The sequence below is a fragment of the Arachis hypogaea genome, chromosome 5 (genome assembly GCF_003086295.3).
Source record: "Arachis hypogaea cultivar Tifrunner chromosome 5, arahy.Tifrunner.gnm2.J5K5, whole genome shotgun sequence".
NCBI lineage: Eukaryota > Viridiplantae > Streptophyta > Magnoliopsida > Fabales > Fabaceae > Arachis > Arachis hypogaea.
Window position 1 is genome coordinate 94,272,086 of NC_092040.1, and position 27,243 is coordinate 94,299,328.

Genomic DNA, 27,243 nt, shown 5'->3' on the forward strand with positions numbered 1-27,243 from the left:
GCCTTATTACACGAACATCCTTGCTGCATCTCATTCTCTTATCATATTATTTTTAACTTGCTGTATATTATACACACCAGTATATATTGTCTGACTTGCTATCACATATATACATCGAGACAAACAATGTTCTGACATACCCATTATAATTTACGTGTGGTCATTTCAAGTTCAAAAATCTGAGTCTTTATCATATATTACGTGAGTCTTTATCATATTATAATATATGATATATATGATATATGATATGATATGATATGATATATGATATGATAATATATGATGTTATATGATGATAAAATCTATATATTTATTTTTTCCTTTTTTAAATATCCGGTATACTTTATATAATGGATATAATAAAGTGGAATTAGAATTAGATTAGATACTATATTATATAATATTATAGGTAATAGGAAATTTATTACATATATTATATGATTACGATTATATGGTATGATATGATAGTCATAATAATAATAATAATATAATAATAATAAAAACATTAGGCTTCTGAAGAGTTAGTAGGTAATTAGGCTTTTCAAGCTTCTAATTAAAAGTTCCATTTATGCCGGTGTGTGCAATGAGAATTAAGTAAAAAGAATAATAAAAATAACAAGTTATCAGTGCTTTAAGATACAGCGTCATTAATTAATAATATTAGTTACTATTCATTTACATAAAGCATGGCCATGTAACTTTTCATTGTAGCATCAGCATCGGTACAATTCATCATGATATATATAGCATCGAACCATATCTCAAAAGAAGCAATAAGTAGCTACATATACAACATAATAGAGATCAGAGATCACTTCTAAAATATGACTCGAGAGGGCTTTGTTTCTGGATTAAGGGCCTTTCAATAAGGTTTTCTTCTTCGGTCTTCCTTCTTCAGGTAATTATTAACATTGATGACAACATAACTTTTTTTTTCGGGCATTTCTTATATTCTTTTGAGTAAATTTATATTCATTGGTTTTTTTTAATTCATAAACTCGTCTTTTATTGTGGTGACAACCAATCAATTATGCAAATTTAATTTGTTGACCATGCCATATGTTGAGTTTCAGGCAAGATGGATAGCCTTAACTCTTACTATCAAGGAAGATACTTTTATATGGAGGTCAACCCCGATTTAGTATGTAGCTAACTCACTGAATATACAAAATATTCATTTTATGTATCAACCTTAATTTGATTAGCGTTATATTATATCATACATTTAATGCTTGATACCTTCTATTTTGAAGGAGATGGGTGAAATTCCTTCGACATTCTATAGGAGATTTAAAGATGCACTACCAAAGTTGATGACATTTTATGATTCTGTTGGCAACGAAGTTGATGTGGTCATTGAGAAGTGCCATCGAACTGCTATAATTATTATCGGCTACAATAACCTTGCTGCGATTTATGGCCTCAAAGATGGAGGTTGGTTGAGTGTCTGTTACGTTGGCCGAGACAGATTTCTCATTGTTGAAGTCAAGGACCACAACATGCGGACCAAAGAGCTGTGCTACCCACCGTTAAAGCTGGGTGTGGACATCAAACCATCAATACCTCTTCCAGGAATCATAGAACTATCTGAAGATGAGTCTAATGCAACCCCACCGCTTGAAACTACTGAACCTGTCCAAGTTTCACAAATAGTGTATCAACAACCTGATGAAGCTGTGAATAATTCCAACTGGGATGATGCCACTGACGAACTCCAACATCTCCCAGAATCTGTGTTCAATCTGTTGACCTGCATTGACCCTCCCACATTTTATGGTCTTGAACCTTACTTTAATCAGCTGGAACCCAGTGTCAATAATGAGGATCAACACGACCAACTGGATCCAATAATTTCACTTTCTCCATTCCGGGCGTCTCTTTTTTTAGATGTCCCACAGACAAAAAAAAAAAAAAAACTCTGTTGTGGCCGAGGAAACAGGTGATAATTGTAACATTAGTACTGAGGTTGTTTCAACTGAGAATGCAGGGTTTCCAAATGGTCAGAGCCCTCCACCCCCGAGTCCTAACATTGGGCTTTCCCCACCGCATTCTCCAATCATGCAAGACTTTTATTCGGTTGTGAGGGTGATATCTGAGTACCAGTCAAAACACTATTCTATGGTATGTCTCTGCAATTCATAAATATTATCATTCTTCATATTGAATGAAGTTAATTTCCTTGCATCTAAGTATCTAATAGCCCACCATTTTATGCCACTTTCATTTGGTAGCTACTTCCGTCTGCTTTCTCTTCGCTTGCGTTTCCTTCGAGGCCTGATTTCGTTCGCGTTAGAGAGTTACACAAGCCACCCATCATCATGAAGCTTCGATGGAGGAGCCTCAGGTCATCAGAAGCCTTTCTTACCAGGGGTTGGAGAAAATTTTTAGTCGACCATGGCCTAAAATGTGGAAGTGTAGTTCGTTTCTGCGTCCCTATTAATGATGAAACTACTATAATTGTTTCTATATTACGTATCTAAGATGTTTATTTGGTAATGGTTTTTATTTTAGCAATGCCTCTAGAGTATGATGCAGTATTGGAGTGTCTCAACCATGTGTAATATGGTATTAATGTCATTAGTTGTACTAAGTTCCATCTATCTGTAACTTAAATGAATTAGAATGTTTCTGGTTCGACTTATCATTAGTTTATGTTTGAAGCCAATTGAGACACGGGCCGATCTACAACAATTATTATATTAATATATTATAATCGAGAACTGGACTGGGCCGCTTTGAAAGCAACGCCATCGTTTTATGTTTGTATAAGAAAAAACCAAAAAGCAATCACATTCGTTAGTCCCATGTTCCCCTAGCCCCTTTCTCTTTTTCCCTTCCGAATGGAATCAAAGCCCTAGATAGCCTTCATGACCACCACCGCCGTTTTGGTGCCCATCGTATGTGCGTTTAACCCCATTCAGTTTTATGCTTTCCCCGTATTTCTCCGTTACACAGGTGCTCAATTTTCCTTGGTTTTTTTATACTCTGTTCACAAATTCTTCAATGAGTATCGCATGTTTTGTGTTCTTATTGAATTTTCTTTTGGTTATTATTTATTAATTGATGGTAGGCAAATTTGGATTGTGAATGCTCTGCTATATTTTCTGTACTATTTTTGTCATTGTTGATTTATTATTATTATTATTATTATTATTATTATTATTATTATTATTATTATTATTATGGAAGTAGTGATGCGGTTCGATCACCGCCAACACTGCTATTATGTTATGTAGATTAAATTATTAAATTATTAATTTATTATATTCATGTACATGTAAATGTACATAGATGTAGAGGTATGTAGCTACTATTACTATATTATTAACGGATAACTACTAAAGATAATAATAATTAATATTTCAATTATTATATTATATATTATATATTATAGATTTAATTATTTTGTTGGTCTATATAATTTTGTAAAATTTTTTATTAGGTCTTTATACTTTTTTCTTTTTAATTATATTTTTATACCAATTTTTTTTCCATCTAAGTCTGTCTTGGTAGTCATTGGCTTAAATTTATAGTGATTCAACTTAAAATAAATTGGTGAGGGACATAAATAAAAAAAATTGTTGACACCCAATTAAAAAAAATTGGTACAAAGACTCAATTAAAAGAAAACAAAAGTACAGAAAGCTAACATAAAAATTTTCCGAAATTGTAAAGACCAATAGAATAATTAAACCTATATTATATTATACGATATTACTATGTGTATAATTACAATATAAATACTTGACTGTAACTACTGATATTGTATAGATTTAGATTAGCTTAGCGCAATTATATATAATGTACAATATTACAAAAAAAAATACAGTTATAATAATAATTAAAATTCTAATAATTATGTCTATAATTACAAATGAGTTAATTTACTGCAACAACAGAGATTATGTAGCTTTAGATATTAGATATAGATATAGATTTAGATTTACATTAGATTAGTTATATATACTGTATATACAATATATACAATATACATGCTATGTATTTAGTATATTTGTTTATTTGTTTATTTGTTTATAGAAATGATGATCAGCTATATATCTTACTGCAACTATTGATTTTATGTTCATAATTTTTTAAATTAATAGTTACTAACACTTTTTATAATTACCTCAACTCTGAACCATGTCATGTCTCCAATATGTTTTGGGCTATCAGATTGGTGTTCTGAAAATGTAATTGAGGAGATTGTACTGTTGTTCATGGCCTCATGTACTGTGGTGAATGTAGTTACTTTCTACAAGATTGCTACTTTGCGTGTACATGGCCAATGACCATGTCACTAGCATGTATAACATCAGGCACCTCCCACCACCACCATGGGCTACGTGTTACTATAAATTCATCACCCATATGAATACTCCAGCATCGCTCCAGTGAGACTTCAAGTAAAAACTCTTTACAGCTCCACATATATTGGTTACAAATGGCAAGCACGTACAACAACCTCAAGGATATTGAGGCATCTTCAGACCACTTAGTATTGAGGATTAAAGTGAGAGTCGTGAAAATATGGTCATTGTCTCCTGCTGAGCAAAAATACGTGAAGCCAACTTTAGAGTTGGTGGTCATGGATCACGTGGTGAGCTAACAACTACAACCTAGCACTTGATTTAACAAACTTTACTGATCACTTTGTTAGGCATATCATTTTTTTTCATGTACGAGTTTGATACCAATTTAATACCAAGCTTTGTTTTCAGGGCGATCGAATCCAGTGCACTATTAGGAATGCTCAGAGGAGGCTCTTTGAAGATGAGTTATCGGAGGGAAAAATCTATATCGTTTGTAACTTCTCAACTTCCTTGAATGACCAGAAATACAAGGCCACTAACCATGCATGTAGGATATACTTCAAGAGGGATACTCAACTTCAGATGGTCCATGATCCATCCTTTCCGGAGAATGTGTTTCGTTTTGTTCCTAACGATCTAATACTGAACCACACAAATGCTCAGTCGCATCTTATAGGTATGACGAAAATCATTCCCAGCCTTCCAATTAGCTTAATCAAACATAAAACATATATTCATTAATGTCTATTAATTAGTGATTAGCCGTTATATATTATTCTGTTTCAGATGTTATTGGTCTACTTACTGGCAAGGGTGACATAATTGAATTTACTAAGAATGGCAAGAAGTGCAGCTACATTGTTCTCGAGCTTGATGACATGCAGTTAGTGTTATATATTTTCTTAGTAAAATTGTTACTCACATCATTACCCACGCACTAAGTGCATCTCACGTGAGAGTTGTTTTATTCATGTGTGTTTTACGTTTCTTCCCGTCGGACTTTTATAACAGGGGAAAAGGCAAGATTAGGTGTACACTTTGGGAGGATTTTGCAACTATGTTGGTCAAGCACATTGAAGAGCAGCCAACATCAGAGTACATCATCATTGTACAGTTCGCTAAGTTCAACCTCTTTAAAGGTTTGCAATTATATGGCTCTTATTAATGTACCACATTTGCACTTCATGTAATTGCTTTCGAAACTAGACAATGAGCATGCTTTGATTCCGTCATTGTGTAGTTATTTCTATATACCTTAATTGACACAGGTGCAATGGGCATATCAAATACCAATCATAATTCAATTCTCTACATCAATGCGGACTTCCAAGAGGTTAAGGATTTTCGCAAGAGGTAATAAATCTAACCGTGTCGTCTGTATCAAATTGACACTCATACACTAGAACAGATTAATAAAATTCATGTACAATGTCAAAAATTTAAGCGTCGTCCTGGCGGGGGTTCCACGTGCAAACCAACTATCCCAAATTGCTGTGGAGCCAGCGTACTCTATGGAGGATGATCTCATCAATGTCTCCATTTACAAACCCATTTCTGAACTCAAGGCATCCATTGAGGTCTGTGATCAAGTTTTATTGACTAAGCAACGTAATCTCTTTGCTTCAAATTATAATCTACTATTTGCTTCTTCAATTTGTTAAAACTAAAATTTATTATAACGAGAAGTATATCTAAAATGGATGAGGTCTCCACTTATTTAAAATAAAATATTAATTCACAAACTTTCATAATAAAGACTTCATTAATTAATTATTTTGTCATTACTGTTTCGACTCAAAATAATATCTACCTGCATCGTATAATTTCATGATTTAAGTTTATGTGATAAGAGTAAAAGTTTCACTGAAAAACTCGCCTGAGAAAGAAGAACTAAACCACAATGCCGTAACAAATTTCTCCTGATAAACTACTACGCTATTTATTTTGCGAATCCAACTATGCGATGAGTTTGAATGTTGTTTATTCTTAAGAATGGTAGCTTCGTGACAATTGGAACTGTAATTGCAATTGACCCCAAGAACGGTTGGTGGTATAAAAGTTGTAAACATTGCTTTCATTCACTAAAGGAGGCTGAGGATTCCTACTATTGTGCCAAGTGTGCCACCTATCCAACGACTCACACACCCAGGTATACAAGTCAACCCTATGTTCAAGCTCTTATTCAGCAACTTCATGCAGTATCCATGTATCTTTGGTAACGCCTTATCCTTTGTAGGTATAGCATTAATATAAAGGTTGCTGATGATACCGATACGGCTTCATTCCTTCTTTATGACAAGGAAGCGGCCAAATATCTTGGAATCTCTGCCTCTGACCTCAGGCTTGCACAACTAACTAGGGTAATGTTTAAAATATGCATACAGAGTTATGTATATGTAAAGACATGCTATTCCTTTTACAAATATTGTTACACAATTATTTAATTAACCTATAAACCAAAATCAGGGTGGAGTAAATGAGGAATACCCAATAGAGCTGAATTCCTTTAGGGGTAAGAAATTCCTATTCAAGGTTTCTGTCAAGATGGAAGATCTAAATTCTTTTCAGCCTTGCAAGGTCATTGTGATGAAGATGACTGATGAGATATCGCTTATAACAAAATTTTTAGGAAAGCATGATATATACCAGGTGACTTATTTGATGACTTATTTGATTATGGTAAACCTTTGTGATATTCCTATTTATACGTCTGACTTGGTGCAGCAAAACCTTGCACTGGAACACTCAGAACTGTTGAACATGCAAACTGCTTCCACCGACACGCCAAAGGTAACTATCAAACGGTGAAAATCGTTAAGTTGAGCATTAAGTAGTGATATTTAGTTAAAAATGCAGGGCACGGGTTCTCCTTCTGTTGAGGCGTTGGTGGAAAACTCTAAGGATGCTTTCTCAACCCCCAAGAGAAACATTATTAGTGGTGGATGCTCTAAGCAACTCATTGATCTTTATCCAGACTCTGCTAATGGATCATCATCGAAGTGTAGAAAGCTCGAAGATGGCATTCTCGGAGTTGATAGAGTCTACCAAGATTAGTCTGGATAGATTCTCAAGCAAAATATATGTTGGACGAATGATCAAGCTCAAGTACCATACTATATTTCTCAGTATCAATGTTGCGTATAATCATGGTTTCGTGTTGTGTCCTTTAGTGAAGTGATGATGTTATTTTTTTTTTCCTATAGCTATGTCATCCAATAACGCATGGTCTAATGCTAGCAAACCATGCGAGTCATTGTGTGCATGTAATGCTTATTATGTATGTCGAGCAAAAGCAATATCTATGATATGCGCTTGCTTCTTATGTTTGGTTCCTTTAATCCAATCGTAGTGTGTTTGTTTAATAATTGCATCCTACTATCTAAATTGAAATTAGTATCTAACTTAATACTTATGATAGATAATTTGGATAATGATTCACTGCCTGGAAGATGTGCCCAAGCATTTTCTAATCATTTTCAGATCCATTAATAAAGGTTACCTTTTTTATCATTTTATAATATACATTCCTTATGCGGTTGTCTTTAGAATTGTATAGTTTATCCCTTTATACCAATTAGTGTAACAGTGATTATAGCATCTATATGAGACAAACTTTATGCGTGTCAACAAATGAACTAGCACTCTAGACGGGAGACCTAAGGACAGGATATGAGCTCTTATATACCCATATATACATTTTTTCATTTTCAAATTTTTAATTTCTAAATCAATATAAAAGCTATCATTTATTGTTTACTAAGATTACACATATTTACTTTTCTTACTACTGGCTTCAGGGCATGATGTGTGGCACCTCCTTTATTTGATTTATTTGATTATTTGATTTTTTTGAAATCATTACTTCCCTATATCCCTATTGAATATTTCTTCCCCATCAGAGCACAGCTGTCCTTTGTGCATGATCTCTCCTTCCTATGAGCGGTACTTTATGTACATCTGTTCACACTATTCCAATATAAAATATGTAAACTGGCTTCATGTACCTGTCTTCTTCTTTGGAAAGTTAATATATATTTACAACTATCCTATTCAAACATCAAACCTGCATTTTTTTTAGCCTGGACAGACATTGCTGGTTACTTTGTAAGGGCTAATAGAATAGTCATAAGCTATCACAACACTTCCATACATATTTCTACCTCCACTATTACAAACCATGGAGGAGAGTAGGCTCATTCCTGTGGACTTTGATGAGGATCGTATATTTTATCTTCATGTTGATCCCCAAGCTGTAAGTCTTATTTATTCACCCCTTGAGCCATAAATGGTTTCCAAAATATTCATATATATTTTCTCTTCGTTTTTTGAAAAACAAGATACTTATGATTATGTTAATCTATATTTTCAGGTTACACATGAGTTACCCTCCCTATTTTATAGGAAGTATAGGAACTTCTTCGAGATAGGATGATTGTAATAGACATGAATGACAATCAAATTGAGCTATCATTGAGCAGAGGGTTTTCTACTGGCTACATACTCCATGGATTTCATAATTTGGTCACATGTTATGGACTCAGCCATGGTGGCTGGATGAAGTTACTGTACGTTGGGGAGGACATATTTGTTGTTATGAAGGTGAAGGACAGCTTCATGATGCAGAGAGATTTCTCATATCCAACTTCTAATGTTTTGCACAAAAATAAACCACCAGCCAATCCCCTTTCTGCCCAACAAATGCCACGAGTTTCGACTCCTTCAGATTTGGTTCGTTCGAACTATGCAGATATGCCAGTTCTAGAAGTTAATTTGCAAAATAGCTTTGTACAACAAACTCTACATAATCCCATTGCCACAATACCTTCCCCTACTTCTAACGGGAACACCTCCGAGGTGAGAACTGCCTATAAGAAAGATCTTCAGCTCACAGGCTTCCAGGGACAGGATGGTTTCCTTAGTGCTTCTCCGCTGTCTAAGACTTTTCTTCACAAAGACCTGGACCGCTCCGCTGCGAGCGCGTCACATACCATGCCTAACAAATGCAACAAATTTGGCCAGGATCCAGCCCAAGTTTCCCCACAGGCATCCCCATACTGCAACGGTACCATCAATCATGTTTGTTCCATTACTAAAGTCCAAACTCACGTCCCCAAAAAAGCCGAACCGAACCAGTCCACTACACCGTTAACCACTGCTGGCCCCGACTCAAACATTCAAGGACCTCATGTCTATCGTTTCCTCAAGCTTCTCACTTCCAACCAAGTTAACAACAGTTCCGTGGTAATCATCCTAAACTTTTTTACTTTCGTGCATTGCTATACCTCATCCAACAATTTCTAACAAGTTGTTTAATTTTTTTTAATTTCCGTGGTCCTCAATTGCAAGATCATTCCCCTTAGATTTGCTGAGAGTGCATTTCCTAGCAGACACAACCATGTCAAGGTGATTATGGACAATGGCTCTTGCTACCGCATGGGGTTGAGGTGGAGCAAAAAAAAGAAAGCTGGGTTGTATCTTACGCGTGGTTGGAAGCTATTTGCTAAATACAATGGATTGAAATCCGGTACTGTTTTGCAGTTTTCCATTTTTACAAATGACGAGACGACGATGCATGTAAAGATCCTTAAGATGTGAAAAATGGTAAGATGTGAAAAATGGTAACATTAGTTTGGGTTTCAGCCAGTGAGTAGTCATCTATTTCAGTTAGCTTTAATTTTGTCATTTATATTTAATTCCAAGGCCAGTGTTATAGCCAACCTGTGATTTCAGTACTTTGTTTCATTAGAATGCAAGTTTTTTTTGGTTCATGTTCTTGGTTGTGCACACGTGTTTAATTCCATCTAATCTAATATCTAAGTCATGTTGAACTTTATTTACTTCATTGTTCCAACATAAATGTCGGCTTTTCCTTAAAGGCTAACTAATTCAATGTTGCTGATCTATGGAATGAATGTTTTGCTGCATAAATAACAACTTTGTATACCAAAAATATCAATCTGGCTCAATCTGTGACAATTCACACCTACTATGGAACAAATATGCAAATGAGTCCACAGTGTTTCGCCCTATAAACAGTCTAAATTTTATATCTGCTTCCATATTCGAAGACTGCAACTTAACGTTGTTATGCTTATCATGTGGATGAGAAATAAAAACAGGATCCTTTGTTTGATTCTCCTTATAATAATAACAGTGAATCATTACAACGAATCAACGGCTTAAGTTCTTTTAATTAAATGCTGTGGTCACAATTGCATAAGGAATTATCACATGCCCTTGCAAGGAGTGTTACTTTTCAATATATAATTCCAAAAGTTAATAACTTATAGCCCAAGAGGAAATCCATTCATATGCAGGGTAGTTAACCAATGATTCATATATATTAAAATACACTTCTCTACATACACCGTGTGGGTCCTCCCAATTACTATATGAGATCAAACCCATTGAAAAAATTTGAACCCAAAAGTATAGTACATAATAGATAATCTGCTTAAAATAATTGTGTGGCAAAATGTTAATTAATAATGGCATTGTAGTCTATGAACCTAATCGTAACACAAGATTGATTAAGTGGCTTCGTGGGGCTCTACTCAATCCCATCATAGTTATTCTGATACAATGTATTTACTCAAACCATGAAACCAATGAGAGTATGCAAGCCTTTACTCTATCATAATCCATTATTTTTATTATAATTCAGAACCCGCCGCTTGATACCTCTTAGCAGGTTGTCAACCAGTTGTCACGATTTGTCTTCGACTACACCCATCACCTGCTCTAACATCAGTTTCGTAACCACAGTAACACACTTCATTTACAAAATCAATCCTTTATAAGATCATGTTCAGACGCAGCTTGAACACTCAACCGCAAAATTAGGATTGAGTCATTACCAAGGCCTTAGGGATGGTCATTCTGGCACAAATTCCAAGTTGACTTTTATAGAGTTGCCCATACTTCACAGTTTGAGTAGTGACAACTTATCAACAGAGTAGACTAATGATGATATCTAAAACTATCTATCCCTATTTTGGCCACATGTCCCTATAATGAGTTTTTAAACAACCTAAATTCCCTTATTACTTATTACTTAATTACTTAATTAGCATATAAAATAAGTAGATAGAACTTATCCAGATTACCTAAGTTGAAATATCTCTCATCATCTGTAAATCACTTATAAAAAGTATAATAACTACATACATGGCTAAGGATAACTAAATATATATTGCACTCAATACACCTTTTTCTCATTCCTGTTGCATTCTATATTACGGTGGGGTCTCTCTATTAATTCATAGAGATGCTATTCAGTATGAAGCAAAGTATTTTTTACTCCTTCTATATACTACTTTAACTCTCCCAAAACACATGTATGAAAGTACCTCATTTACTTCTCTAGGTTCGATTCATTACTGAAGAAAGTTCTTTTTAGTTCTTACAATGAGCAACGATCACAAAGCCTCTAACATTGATGAAGAATGTCGTGTCTTTTACCTCACAGTTGATCCTTTTGCGGTATGAAATGCATCTATTATTGTTGAAATTTTTTTATGTCTCCAATGCATCTATTATTTTTTAAAACTTGCCTGAGACTTAGCTGCTGACACTAATGCCATACATCGTGCCATTCTTTTCCATTTTTTATTAATCAATCTGCATCTATGTTCATTTGCTATAGAAAATGCATTCTATCCCTAGCCTATTCTATAGAAAATACAACCATTTCTTGGAAGACAAGATGCGAGTTGTAGACACCAATCGGAACCAAATTATCCTCAGGATAGCTAAGGGATACAACACTGCCTATATTATGGAAGGCTTACACTTCTTGGTCCAACTTTATGGCCTCAAACAAGGGGGAACCATCAAGCTCCGCTACCTTTTCAGGGACATCTTTTATGTCATTAAGGTTAGGGATGATAAGATGGCAAGCCTCCCAATTCTGTACCACTATATGAAGGGTCGTTTAGATGACAATTTCTCACATAAGGGCAAACAGGTTATTCAAACTGACCCTTTATTTGATGAGGTTGAGCGATTCCACTATGGATCGTACAAAGTAAACAAGAAGAAGAAGAAGAACTCTGCTAAAGTCACCAGCAGGCAGACGAACAAGAAGGACCGTTACCGTGAGCATGCAGTGCCTGTTAAAGGAAAAACTTTCTTTAAAAGGACAAGCAATACTAAAGCTCGTGATGTTGCTTTAGAGATTCCAAAACACAAGCTCATTGCAAAGCATTTAGATATTGATCTGAATGTTGTCCCACCCGTTGATGAAGAGGACGTCAATATGCAGGAACCAAGTATGGGAAATAACAACCATCTCGATCACCACATTGACAAACCCACTGATCTGAGCAGAGCTCTCACTACCGTGCCCGCTCAATTTCATGAATTCATGCCATCTGATCCAGTTGGACAGTTAGTGGATTGCCATGGATGTCCTTTTGATTTTCCTGGCTTCAATGCTGGACCATTCAGCTTATACTTTCCAAACAACTTCAGCATCAACGCACCTTATTATTCTTTTGTACGCGAGTTAACCAAACACGACATACAGTGCTCCTACTTGGTAATTACATTCTACGCAGATTAAATATATAAATTCACTCAAGTTCTAGATGATTATATTATTTGACATAGCTATGCTAACATTTGGCTTTTTGTTTGTTCAGAATGTTCCTACTAATTTTGCAATGCATGCCTTTCCATCTAGATTTTATCATGTTTGTTTACTCCAGCACGGCGGGTTTCAATACCACATGGGACTCCGCTGGAAGATGACACCTGTGTTCATCCAAGTGGATCTTAATACAGGGTGGAGAGGTTTCGTAAGGAATAACTTATTAAGGATTGGCAGTGTTCTGAGATTCATTGCATGTCCCTTGAATGAATCTTTCATGTATGTTGAAATCTGGAAATGTTGATGCAGTAGGTACCACATTAGTTTTGGTTAGTTATTACCCCTTTTGGTCTTATACCTATATCACCTATGATTTCCTTTTGGGTTGAGTCACTCTTTGAACCATTATTGATAGATGTTCTCATATAGTTGGACCGGCACAATATCAACAGTCAACAATTAGGTGAAATGAGAACTATGAAGTGGTTCATGTAGTTACTTTTCATGATCATGTTCTGACTCCATGTGATGTAGTTATTATGTATGAAGTTTATGTGCCTTTCAATGTAAAGGAACAAGCAATATTTTTAGATTGAAAACGCTAATTGCATCAATCGTTTCTATTTCTAATATTTGTTCTTTGTATTTACTTCTCTTGATGATGCATTACATCATTTATCATGATACAATAAAGACAAGCACATGCATTGCATATGATGCATATAATATAAATTCAATAGATGACACTACATGTGCTAAGTGCACATTAACTCATAACAAGATCATAGCATTTATCATTTATGATTCAAGCGAGCATTGGTTTTTACATTATTTTTAAATTTATAAATAATAATAATAATAATAATAATAATAATAATAATAATAATAATAATAATAATAAGTAAATCTAAAGATTCTAATTTTAATAGGCTATAACATTCATTAAACCCTTTTAAATGTTATTTTAATAATCTGATTATCAATTTATGATTTGTTAGAATTCAGATGTTACCATTTTTTCCCATAGAATTCAATCCAAAAATGTAATTTTGTATTTAACAAAATTTTGTACTTTTATTGTAGCATTAAGAATTCTAATAAATTCAATAAATGACATTACATGTGTTAAGTGCACATTAACTCATAACAAGTTCCTACCATTTGTCATTTATAATTCACGCGATTATTGCTTTTTAAATTTTTCTTAAATTATTATGAATAATAATAATAATTAGAATAATAAGAATAATAACAATAATTATAATAAATAAAAATAAAAAATGCTCTAGCTTTAAGTGATAATAAGTATATGAAATAGAAAATTTAAACTATAGACATATTAAACTGGAAAGATTGTAATTTAAATAACCTATAAAATTAATTAAAAACATTTAAATGTCATTTCAATTTTTTTAATAAAGTACTTATCAATTTAAGGTTTATTATAATCCAAATACTACAATTTTTTTTCTTTCTTTGCTAGAATTCAACCCAAGAATGTAATTTTGTGTTCATCAAATTTTCGTTCCTTTTTTTTTTAAGCAATAAGAATTGTAATCATATTATAGAATTACATGATAGGTCAACATACTCATTTTTAATATGAGCCTGCTACGGGCATAAGCCCAATAACAAAGACCGTGACCCATAAAAAGGGATTAAAAACCATGCTACAATTATAGATTTTTTGATAAATATAAGGAAATTGATAACATAGATATCTCAACATATGTCTGCATATATGAATATAAATATAAAGAAAAGCATATATGAGTCACGCTATACATAATCATGTACACACACACACATATATATATATATATATATATATATATATATATATATATATATATATATATATATATATATATATATACTCAACATGTAGCATTGTACATGGATTTTCAAAATAGCATAGAAATAGAAAAATAGAAGATGATAAGATGATCAACCCATGCAAATTGACCTTCTGTTAAGTAACAGTATCAATTTTACATGATGCACTCTAGATTTCCACCTAGATTTCATACTCATTTATCTCCTTATTAATCTGTGCCATTCTTTTTTTATTCCAAGCATGTTGCTTCACATCGACCTTGCTATTCTTCCACACATTTAATTTTGGTTTGTTTGAAGCTATATGTACTAAACATTGTCGTCGTTCAAACCTTGAGTCTTTTATTCAAAGATTTACATATATTTCGTGCTGTAGTGTACGATGGATTATAATGAAAATATGTTTAATCCCAAATTAGCCAGGTTAAGGAGGAGCTTAATATTGCACAGCCAGAGAAGACAAAGACAACAACATTCACTTGAACAAGATACAACGACGGGTTTGTATCTTGCTTCTCTATAGTTAGGCTAAATTGATTCCTGAACTATGTTCATTAAGGTTCTCATTTTTATTGTTTCCAACGTGTGATTTAAATGTTTTAGGTTCAAGCAGGACACCAATACTTCCCCTTAAGAGAAACTCAGCCGTGCTTATGCGCGAATCGTCTTCATCACGGCAATCGGACACGTCAATCGATCTATCCTCATTAACAAATTTGGTTGATCATCCTCAACTGCATGGGACTAGAAATGACGTTACTGCATCCATAGAAAAAAACTGCCCCACCTTTTCCCACCCGAGGCGTACTCCTCTTGCAGACATGTCTAACGGTATTACGCACTTTCGTAGCCTGTTTAATTGGTTCAACGAGCAAATTTGGTCCATCAGGTGTTCTGTGAGAATAAAATTCTGACCATTTACTTTGCAGTTCACCAAAGTAGCCACCAAGCTTATGATTCCAGCGTTGGAACGATTCAGGAAATATATCCCGACTGCTCAAATGGTTGTATGGAAAATCTTCCCAAGAGCTATAATACCAACAATAGACCACCCATTGAAGTTGACATTGGGACTAATAACTGGATCCAATGGTGGGCACAATGACTCAATTTTCTTTATTATCTGAGGTATATGCATTACTTATAGGTTATTTGAAATTCGTTATGGCACTAATGAAACATTTCTATTGCATTCCCGTTTCTATATTTGCATCAGCTCAAGTCAAAATGCAACCAACCATGTAAGGAGGCATGTATGTGAAAAATCTAATGCAAAGCATACCTACAAGCGCTCCACCAAACTCCATCATCATATTCACGGTTAGCCTTTTCGCAACGTGCTCTTTCCTTTAGAATTTTCTACTATAGGGATCATGTACCAAACAGCGGATGGATCATAATAATTAAGTATTAAACTTGCAGGGAATGTGCAAACTGTATCACTATCACAGAAGACACACCTTCCTTATGGAGTCCCTGAGGCCTCAGCTATAATAGATTGTACCCAAAATACTAATTATTTAATGACGGAGGATCAAGGTAGGACCTCTAACTGATAAGTCCTTTAAATTGTATTTTACCTTTATATTTCGTCGACAAAAGGTTAGCATGGTGGCCACAAGATACCCTTACTAAGCTAAATGAATAAATAATTACAGATATTTTAGTTTCAAATTATAAATATTTTTTGTGGTTCCTATAATATAAATATATCAATGTTCAACAAAATGTATTTTCATATATTTTTGTCCCATTGAAATTTTTTTTCAACAGATCAAGACCATCAACACTTGGTGCACAATGTGGCAGCTTTTCACGAAGAAGGTTTGACGATATAGTTACTATTCATGCAGATATTATTAGCGTATAATTCACTTATATTGAAACATGAAACTCAGATGTGGAATTCATCATCATGTGACATGCCATTTCAAATTTCAGATGCTTGGGATGCAGGTGATCCAGTGCACCGTTGTTTGTACTGCAATGCATCAATGTGGGAAGACGAGAAACTATCAAAAAGTAGGAGAAATGCTATACCGAAATTTGGACTATGTTGCATGGATGGTAAAGTAGAACTTCCAATACTAAAAATGGTACCACAAACACTGCAGGACCTACATAGTATGAATAATGACAGAGCAAGGTACTTCCAAAAAAATATAAGAAAATTTAACTCGATGTTTTCATTTACATCAATGGCTGGAAAAGTCAATCATGCTATCAATAACGGGTCAGCACCACCAACTTTTTCTTTGAGTGGTCAAAACTACCATTCCATTGGAAGCTTAATTCCTTCTGACAATAATAGGCCAAGGTTTGCTCAACTGTATATATATGACACTGAGAATGAAGTGCAAAATCGGGTAACTGCCGTGAGGTAATTCCTGTTTATTGTTATAAATCTAGATCTGAAATAATTTATTATCCACACAACTTAAAATGCACTATAATCGTTCATCTTTGAGTCTAACACATTGTACAACATCTTTGTTCTAATTTCAGCTCTATGGAAGCATCAAATATTGTTGACTATCAGATTGTGACTGATCTTAAAGAGATGTTAGATGTGCACAATCCTCTTGCAAAGACCTTTCGGTTTGCCAGAGATAGATTTGCAGAGGGTTCAAACCCAAAAATCAAATTGAAGCTAATCAGAAAGCGGGATAAGGATGGAAGAGTATATAACTTACCAACTGTGTCTGAGGTTGCAATTTTAGTTGTAGGGGACATTGACGACTCAATTCTTGAGAGGGATATTATAGTACAATTCATGTCAAACAAGTTGCAAAGGATTGATGTTCTACATCCGTTGTACTTGGCTCTTCAATATCCTTTATTATTCCCTTACGGAGAAGATGGTTTTAGGGTTGGCATCCAAACATCCGTTCGTTATGGACATGATGCTCATAAGAAAAGGAAGACTATCAGCATGAGGGAGTTTTTTTCATACCGAATACAAATGCGATGCAATGAATCACCAATACTTTTACAATCAAGGAGATTATTTCAGCAATTTTCAGTTGATGCATATACTATGATCGAGGCAGAACGACTTAGCTTTATTAGGCACAATCAACCAAAACTAAGGGTTGACAAGTATAACGCACTATATGAGTCTTTGGTTCGGGGAGAGGCGAATGCTGTGTCAACTGGGCAGAGGATAATCCTTCCTAGCAGCTTCACTGGAGGACCTAGATACATGTTTAATAACTGTAAAGATGCCTTTGCAATTTGCAAGTATGCGGGTTACCCAAGTTACTTTATCACCATAACATGCAACCCTGAGTGGGATGAGATTAAGCGTCTTTTGAAAGATACCGGATTCAAAGCAGAAGATCGGCCTGACATAGTTTCAAGGATTTTTAATATCAAGCTGAGTCAATTGATTGCAGACTTCAAGCAAGGAAAGTTCTTTGGCAAAATATCTGGCTGTAAGTATAGATAATGTTATGCTTGATTACATGTCGCCTCATTTTTTTTAATTAGTCACCTTATTTGCAGACGTGTGCACAGTAGAATTCCAGAAGCGTGGTTTACCGCACGCTCATATACTGTTGTTCATGAATCCTCTATTTAAGCCAAAAACACCTGACGATATAGACAAGCATATATCAGCAGAGATCCCTGACAAGCATAGCAGGCCTAAGCTATATGCAGCAGTTGAGAAGTTCATGGTCCATGGTCCATGTGGCAGGCATAACAATGCCAGCCCATGCATGTCCAACGGTCGTTGCTCTAAGTTTTTTCCAAAACAATTTAGATCAAGGACTGTAATTGATGAGGCAGGATTTCCCAAGTATAGAAGAAGAGACAATGGCAGAACAATCATGAAGAAAAACATAGTTCTCGATAACTCATACATTGTCCCGTACAACCGATCGTTGTTGCTAAAGTACTGTTGCCACATCAACGTTGAGCATACATGTCAAACATCGGCAATAAAATATCTTTTTAAGTATGTTCACAAAGGAAATGATCGTGTCACTGCTTCTTTCTATCAGAGCAACGAAGAAGGGCAACTTGAAAAGGTTATTGATGAGATCAGGAATTATTACGATTGTAGGTACATATCAGCCTGCGAAGCTGTTTGGAGAATATTTGGATATGACATACAACAAAAAGAACCTTCAGTCATTAGATTACCTTTTCACTTGCCGGACGAACATCCGGTGGTTTTTAGAGACTATGAAAACATAGTTGACGTCATTGACAGAGTTGATGGCAGGCCTACAAAGATGCTAGCATGGATGCTTGCAAATAGGTTGTTTCCATTTGGTCGTACTCTTACATATAGCCAGTTTCCAAATAAGTTCGTCTGGAAGGAAGACATTTCTTTGTGGATGCCAAGGAAACAAGGATTCTCAATCGGCAGACTTACTCATGTTCCACGAGGAAGTGGTGAAGACTATTACTTAAGACTTTTGCTCAACATTCAAAAGGGGTGTGTAAGTTTTGTTGACATACGTACAGTTGCAGGCGTTGTGTACAGCACATTCAAGGAAGCATGTTACGCATTGGGCCTTCTGCAAGATGACAAAGAATTTGTTGATGCCATCTTAGAAGCAGGTAATTGGGCTTCTGCAAACTACATCCGTGACCTTTTCGTCGTGCTCTTATTGTCAAACAATATGGGCAGACCTGAAAATGTGTGGCAACAATGTTACAATGTTTTGTCTGAAGACATTCTTTATTTTCAGAGAAAATCCATACAGTCTGTAGGTAAGTTGAATTGTTACATCTTTGTTCGTGGTGCTAATTTATATTAAATTCAAGTAATTTATGTCTAATTAATATGTGCATCGTTGTGTATCCTTGATAGACCTGCAACTATCCGAAGATCAGATAATAAATCTGACACTTTCAAAGATAGAGGAAAAACTACAGGCTAATGGCAGATCACTCAGAGAGTTTGATGGGATGCCTTTTCCAAGCTTTGGCACTATTGAAGGGTTAGATGATCGGTTAATCATGGATGAATTAAACTTTGACGTCGATGGTCTGCGCAATCAGTTGGATAGGAACTTAACAAACATGAATGTAGATCAAAGGAAAGCATTCGATGTGATTATCAATGCAGTAAATGAAAATCAAGGTGGCTTTTTTTTCGTCTATGGGTATGGTGGAACCGGTAAGACATTTCTCTACAACACTCTCTCAGCAGCTATAAGGAGCAAAGGGGAAATTGTTCTGAATGTGGCATCTAGCGGTATTGCTTCTTTGTTGCTTCCAAATGGACGCACTGCACATTCAAGGTTTAAGATACCCTTGGACTTGAACGAGGACTCGATTTGTTGCATTAAGCAAGGCACCTCATTGTCTAAGCTGGTTTGCAGAGCAAAACTTATTATATGGGATGAGGCACCAATGTTGAATAAACTGTGCTATGAAGCTCTCGACAGATGCCTAAGGGACATTCTTAGGTTTGAGCCTTACTATAATTCAGAACTACCATTTGGAGGAAAGGTTGTGGTTTTAGGTGGTGACTTCAGGCAAATTCTACCTGTAATTCCAATGGGATCTCGCCAAGATATTGTCCAAGCTACCATAAACTCATCTTACCTATGGGAACACTGTAATGTATTAAGGCTAACAATTAACATGCGTTTAACTGTTAGGACAACTTATACGTCACTCAGTGATGTTTCTCAGTTTGCTTCATGGTTGCTAGACATAGGTGATGGTATTGCTGGAGATTCCACTGATGGTGAGTCTATTGTGGTAATTCCCGATGAAATTATAATTCAAGATTTTGACCAATTGGTTGACTTTGTTTATCCCGACCTGTTGCTTAACATCAACAACACATCATTCTTCAAAGATCGTTCAATTTTGGCCCCAACGCTAGAAGTTGTCAACGATGTAAACTCATTTATAATGCAACGTGTGGATGCTGATGCGAAAACTTATTTAAGCTCAGATACTTTGTGTCTCGAAGAAGGAAACATGGAATCTGAATTGGATACGCTTACACCAGATGTCCTCAATGCAATTAATTGCTCTGGTTTGCCGCCCCATGAGTTGACTCTAAAAGTGGGTCTTCCGGTCATGCTACTACGTAACATTGACCAGTCAAACGGATTATGTAATGGAACAAGATTACAGGTAAGGAGATTAGGTAACCATGTAATTGAATGCATTACGCTAACAGGAGGCAAAATAGGCCAAGTTGTCCTGATACCGCGCATGAATATGATTCCCAATAACCAGTCTTTGCCATTTAGATTCCAACGGAGACAGTTCCCGATCATTGTTTCATTCGCTATGACCATTAACAAATCTCAAGGACAGACCTTAAGCACAGTTGGATTGTATTTACCAAGACCGGTATTTACGCACGGTCAACTATACGTTGCATTATCAAGAGTAACGTCAAAGAGTGGCTTGCGAGTGCTAATTCAGAATACTAGATCATCGTCGACAAACTCGACAATAAATGTTGTGTATAGAGAAGTATTCCAAAATATTACATGATGATGTCAATGCAATATATACTCTCTTTAGCATTTTTCAAATTTATCAACCAGTGATGTATTCTAAGTATTTTGAGCTCAAATTAACAACGTCGTGTTTGTATTTCTATATCATATGCAACATAATTTCATTTTTTGGTGGCATACCCGTGCATGGCACGGGGGAATTCACTAGTATTTTACTATTTTATGGCTTCAACATATATACAGTATATGATTATATATTTCTAATCTATATACAGAGGGACGAGCATAGTGTTCGTTCCCAAAAATTTTGTTATAATTTAATTTTGATATATAGTATAAATAATTTTATATAATCATTTATTAAATGATTTTAAATACAATTTAAAAATGAACTATTTTTATTAATATATCAAATTAAAGGTGATCTTAAAATTTGAAAGACTAAGAGATGAATTTTCTCATGAAGCTAACTTAGAATCTCATTCATAACAAGGTGGAAACTCAGGTACAATCGTAAAGTTGATACTTGAGAGTAGTTAGATGATTTGACTAATTTGACTAAATTTTCATTTAACGGCTCTCACATATAACTTCAGGTGAAGTCGAATTTACTTGAGTTTTCACCTCATAACAATCAATTATTCCTTACTAATGACTTAAAATTTTTTTTTGTTTCAATATATTGTTTTTTTAATATATAAAAAAATTAAAACGATAATTATTAAGAAATAAAAGTTAACAATACAATAATGTTGCTATCAATAATGAAGAAATTGATGATGAGGTTTCAATCTTCTCTGTTCAATTACTCGATCTTAATTACCTTGCTAATCAATAATCACTTCAATATAAAAATTAAGTAAGAAACCTAATACAACTCAACAATTATTTATTTATTTATTTAAAAATAAAAATTCAGGTACAATTAATTTCATGTGAAGTTAATAAAAAAAAGAGTTAGAGCTTTGAAAATATAAAAGGGAATGTATGTGAATATTAATAGGCCATGTGAATATTAATAGGCCATGAAAAAAGAAAACAAAAAAAAAACACGTTTCTCTAATTTTCTTTTATATGCTAACTGAATCATCTTTCATCATCAGATTCAAACTGGTATCATGAGCCAAGCAATCTTCTATGGTTTCAAGCATGTAATTGTCTACCTCTCGTGAAAGATCTACTCTCTTTGTGTCTGAAATTATTGGAAAGCCTCCAATCGCGAAAGATCTACTCTTTTTGGTCATCGAACGCCAACCCTTATCAGTACCCTCACTTCACTTGCTGTCGTCGCCCTTGTTCACCTCCGCCGCATCTCTTCGCTGGTCGCCAATCATTTCTATCCTGCCATTCTGAAATTTCAGAAAGCCCTTCCCCACAACATCGAATCATCTCCCGAAACGCCAGCGTTTGTTTGGATTCATGGCTAAAATCATTCCATTACCCACCGGTTCCACCAACAAATTCTTTCACTCCATACCTGTTCTTGATAAACTCGATAAGAACTCTTACAAAACATGGTTGCAGTTGGCTCTTCATGCAATTACCGTAAATTTCCTCAAAGATCATCTGATTCCAGAATAAATTCCTCCAAAACTTTCAACAGAGGCTGAGAGACAAGCAAACACTGAATCTACAGCATACAAAGACTGAAAAGCCAAAGATCATTACTTGATGACTTGGTTACTCTCGTCCATGGAAACGTCAATCAAGAACAAGATGCTTAATTGTGCTTTTGCTTATCAAGTATGGCAGCACATTCAAGATTATTTCTCTCACACTTCCAAGATTCAGGTAAAATAATTAAAACTCAAACTTAAAACCATCAAGAAAGCAGGATTATCCGCCACAGAATACCTCAAACAGATTCAGACAGTAGTAAATTCTTTAACTATTATTAGCTATGAATTTACTGTCAATGAGCACAATGATGCCATTTCTGATGGGCTAACCGAAGACTACTCTCTGTTTCTTTTATTTTGTCAAAATCTGATAATATCACTATTTTAGAAGTAAAATCCTTGCTTCTTGGGCATGAAGATATGCTTGAGAGATTTTGAAAAACTGAACTCGGGCATATACAATCCAATTTCACTCAAACATCATTTGGTAGAGGTTTTGGTAGAGGGTTTCAAACAAGAAGAAGAAGAGGAAGAGGAACTACTAGGAGTTATGGTAGAGGATTACAATTTCAGAATTCTTTCTCATCAAGACCACAATGTCAACTTTGTGGTAGGTTTGGTTACACTGCAATTTCATGCTTTCAACGGTATGATCAACAATTTTCTCCTCAATCTAGTTTTGGTCAAAACTCATCCCCTGTTCCTACTTCCACCCCGTCCAATTTTCAGAATCCACGATCTTTTATGGCTACTACGTCAAATTTCTCTGAACATATCTCCCACATTGGTCATAGTTATTTGGTGTCTCTTGATACAAATCAAAAGTTTTTATTGAGAAATTTAATTCATGCTCTCGATATGTTTGAACATTTGATAAGCGTACAAAAATTTGCTCAAGATAACAATTGTTTTTTTGAATTTCATGCTAATCATTGTGTGTGATGAGTTTGGAAAACTCCAAATTAATTTGACGATGATCAAACATTATTAAAATAATTAATCACAAAATTATTAATCTGAAGTTTTATTCACATTTGTTAATTAATAATTTTGTTATTTGCAGATTTTGTTTTGGGCCAAAAATGACAAGCCCAATGTGAAGTTAACATTCAGCCTTTGGTATAAAATATTGAAAAATATATATGGCTGAATTAGTGATATGATAATTGGGCCAGATTTTGTTGAACAAGCCCAAATTAATATTTGCTACAAGACCATCAAGGCTTGGTCCGAAAAATTGAAAAAAGAAAGAAAGCAATATTGTATGCCTTCCTCGGTTACCCACTTTCATCATAGAATGGATTTCAAAATTCAATTAACTTGTATTAATAGCATTGGAAATATGAAAGAAAAAGTGAAAATTGATTTGATGGCCTTTAATGTTTTACACGTTACTAGGCATGGGGTTTTGGTAACTTAATTCATTTTAATTCTATTTCTTAGTTCCATTGAAAGCTTTTTCTGCATTCTCTCTCTTCTCTTTCTTTGCTTTTAGTCATGTCACAGGAAATAAGAAGAATTAAGTTATCAGAGATGAGGCACTGTAGCAGTGAAGCTAGAAGCAAGGAAAGGGCCATTGTGATGATGGCGTTATCAAAAAGAAGATCCATAGTAGGGTGCGGCTGAGATCTTTGCCAGTAATGGTAAGATGTGGTGAAAAGATCTCAAGCTCTTCATACCCAAAAATGAAAGAGATCCAACTCAATCAGAAAAAAGATCCCTTGGGTATGGCTCGTCTTTACTCTCTGATCAACCACCACAGAAGGTAGCTACTGTAGCTACGTGGAGGAAGAGGCAGAAGATAGAACAGATGGAGCTGTCAAGCATCAAGGACTCATCATGGGTCAGGAATTCTTCTTGGGGAGCAAGTCAAGATGGAAGGCCCGGATTGATGAAGGTTGGTGAGAAGGAATGAGAAAGAGGTAATTGCATGTTGGATTTTGCATTCGGTTCTCTCTCTTCTCTCTTTGGTCGAACCAGTTTTGTTGCTTGAAGAAGAAGAAGATTAGCTCGGTTCAACCATTTCAACCTCGGAGGCTTTTCCTTCTATAATAAGGGTGAACAGCCAAGACTTGAAGTAAGGAGAAAAGAGTGAAAGCACAAAGTTCTCATAGCTACCCAAGCTTGCAGAAGTTCTTCTCCTTCAATGTGTTTCATGTTGTATTTTTCTGTTTAGTTTTATCTGTCTTGAGTCTCACGGAAAAAGGCAAACAATGAGGTTTGTATGAAAAAGCCATAGAGCGGAAAAAGACAGAGTATACAACATTAAAAGAAAAAGCCATAGGTGTCCTTAGAGGTCCTTTGTACATCTGTGTTATGTTTCATGATTCTGTGGGAATTCCCTTGCAAGTTGGGCTAGCACTTAGCAGTTGAAAGCTTGGTGGGTGACCAAGTCAAGTTCAGGATTGGGGATAGATTCTGGACTTGTCCCGGATAGGAAGGGTAGTTCCTAGGAAAAATTGGTGTCTGTAATCTGCATGATTATAGTGAAATTCCATCATTGTTGTAATAGAGACTGGATGTAAGCTGCATTGCACTTAGCAGCTGAACCATGATACTTCTTGGTGTGATTCTCTCTCTTCTACTCTATTTCGATTTCTGCTGTAGAGGAGATAAAACTGAAAAACATCTCTTGACTGGTTACAAGACAAAAAGAAAAAGTATCTTGGCTGGGTAGGAGACAAAAATAAAAAATATCTCCTTAAGGCATTCTAAAAGACAGCAAGCATTACAAGACAAAAGGGGGCTAAGATTCAACCCCCTTCTCTTAGCCACTGATTACCATCAATTGGTATTAGAGCTTGGTCTCAAAGAGATCAAGCTTTGCAACTTGGAGAAAAGATCCAGATGGCAGAGAACAGTGGCCCAAACCTGGTGTCCTACAATCTAACAGAAGGACAGTCAAGCAACAGACCTCCTCTCTTTAATTAATGGAAAAAACTACACTTATTGGAAGGAAAGAATGAAGATTTTTGTACAAGCAGTAGATTATAGACTCTGGAAGATAATCCTGGAAGGTCCTCAATTTTCAACCACCACAAGTGCTGAAGGAATAGTCTCTCTCAAGCCCGAAGCCAGTTGGACTGAAGAAGACATAAAAAAGATGGAGCTCAACACCAAAGCTATCAACTTGCTCAACTGTGCAATCACCTTTGAGGAATACCGACGGAAATCATGATGCACAACAACAAAGAAAATTTGGGACAAACTTCAAGTCACTCATGAAGGAATAACCCTAGTCAAGAAGACCAGAATAGACATGTTAAATAGAGAATATGAAATGTTCTCAATGAGGGAAGGAGAATCAATAGATGAACTGTTCGAACGGTTCAACATCATCATCAATGGCTTGGATGCTATGGGAATTACGTATCCTGAATCTGTGCTTGTGAGAAAAATTTTAAGAAGTCTCACAAAAGAGTGAAAAACTAAGGCTATAGTGATATCTGAGAGTAGTGGTCTTGATTCTATGACATATGATTACTTGAGAGAAAATCTACTTGCATTTGAAAACACATATTTGAAAAATGATTCAAAAAGAAAAGGAATAACTCTCACATCTATTTCTAAACCTCTGGATGATAAATCCAGTGATCACTCTTTTGAAAATGAATTTGTTTTATTTGCAAAAAAATTCAGGAAAATGGTGAAACTGAAGAAAATAAGAAAAGGAAGCAGCTCAAGGAAACAAAAGAAGGACTTCAGTAAAGTGATCTGTTACAACTGCAATGAAACTGGGCATTTCAAATCCGATTGTCCTAAGTTGAAAAAGGAGAAAAAGCTGAAGAAGGGAAAGAAGAAAGGATTGATGGCTTCTTGGGAAGACTTGGAAAATGACTCAGAAGATGATGAAGAATCAGAAACCAAGTCTCAACCGTGCCTTATGGCAGATCACGTTGAACAGGTAGTATTTCATAACAATGACACTGAAGATCTTCATCTCATGATTGATCATCTTTCTAAAAAAATTAGATGCTTCCTAAGTGAAAACCAAGATCTTGAATAACAAATTACTATTCTTAAATCTGAAAATGGTTTTCTCAAAGATAAGTTAAGGGAGGCTGAAACTGCTGTTGAACTTGTTGAAGAAAACAAGCAGTTAAGAGCTCAACTTAAAAGCTGTGAATTCCATCATTCTGTGACTGTAAATCTGAATTACTTAGAAGAAAATGATTGGTTGCATAAAGAGATAAGAAGGCTTAAAGAAGACTTAGCCAAGTTTACTCAAAGTTTTGAAAATCTAAATCAAATCTTGACTAGTCAAAAACCTCTTTATGATAAAGCTGGTTTGGATTTTCATAAAACTCTAAAATCTGTTGAGAAAACCTTCTTTTGTAAACATGGCTTCATCTTCTAATAATACAAGGTTTCAAAACCCAACAAGCTTTAGCAAAACAGCATCTCCAAGGTTTTGTAGATTTTGTAATCGGAGTGGTCATTTTTCC

At 35.1% G+C, this 27,243-nt stretch overlaps 3 protein-coding genes across 7 annotated transcripts; all 3 read left to right on the forward strand.

Annotated features, from left to right (window-relative positions):
* The first annotated feature begins 770 nt into the window (after positions 1-770).
* LOC112803777 (uncharacterized) lies at positions 771-2,665 on the forward strand. The gene is made up of 4 exons (XM_029298430.2): positions 771-898; positions 1,074-1,141; positions 1,254-2,121; positions 2,232-2,665. Exons 2-3 carry the CDS (start codon positions 1,079-1,081, stop codon positions 1,941-1,943), a joined length of 753 nt encoding a protein of 250 aa, XP_029154263.1. The 5' UTR covers positions 771-898; positions 1,074-1,078; the 3' UTR covers positions 1,944-2,121; positions 2,232-2,665.
* Positions 2,666-2,727: 62 nt separating this feature from the next.
* Positions 2,728-7,678, forward strand: LOC112802010 (replication protein A 70 kDa DNA-binding subunit B). 5 transcript variants are annotated; one of them, XM_025844989.3, is made up of 12 exons: positions 2,728-2,955; positions 4,177-4,600; positions 4,722-4,989; positions 5,100-5,196; positions 5,325-5,452; positions 5,582-5,666; positions 5,758-5,890; positions 6,305-6,462; positions 6,550-6,673; positions 6,780-6,962; positions 7,038-7,103; positions 7,158-7,678. In XM_025844989.3, the coding sequence occupies exons 2-12, from the start codon at positions 4,445-4,447 to the stop codon at positions 7,365-7,367; spliced, it is 1,608 nt and encodes a 535-aa protein (XP_025700774.1). In that variant the 5' UTR covers positions 2,728-2,955; positions 4,177-4,444; the 3' UTR covers positions 7,368-7,678. The 5 variants fall into 5 exon arrangements, with proteins under 5 accessions (XP_025700774.1, XP_025700776.1, XP_025700777.1 ...); XM_025844991.3 differs by having other exon boundaries at positions 7,170-7,678; XM_025844992.3 differs by having other exon boundaries at positions 2,772-2,955; positions 6,401-6,462.
* A 751-nt stretch (positions 7,679-8,429) lies between these two features.
* LOC112802011 (uncharacterized) lies at positions 8,430-10,081 on the forward strand. The gene is made up of 3 exons (XM_025844993.3): positions 8,430-8,565; positions 8,683-9,554; positions 9,660-10,081. Exons 2-3 carry the CDS (start codon positions 8,742-8,744, stop codon positions 9,906-9,908), a joined length of 1,062 nt encoding a protein of 353 aa, XP_025700778.1. The 5' UTR covers positions 8,430-8,565; positions 8,683-8,741; the 3' UTR covers positions 9,909-10,081.
* The last annotated feature ends 17,162 nt before the right edge of the window (positions 10,082-27,243 follow it).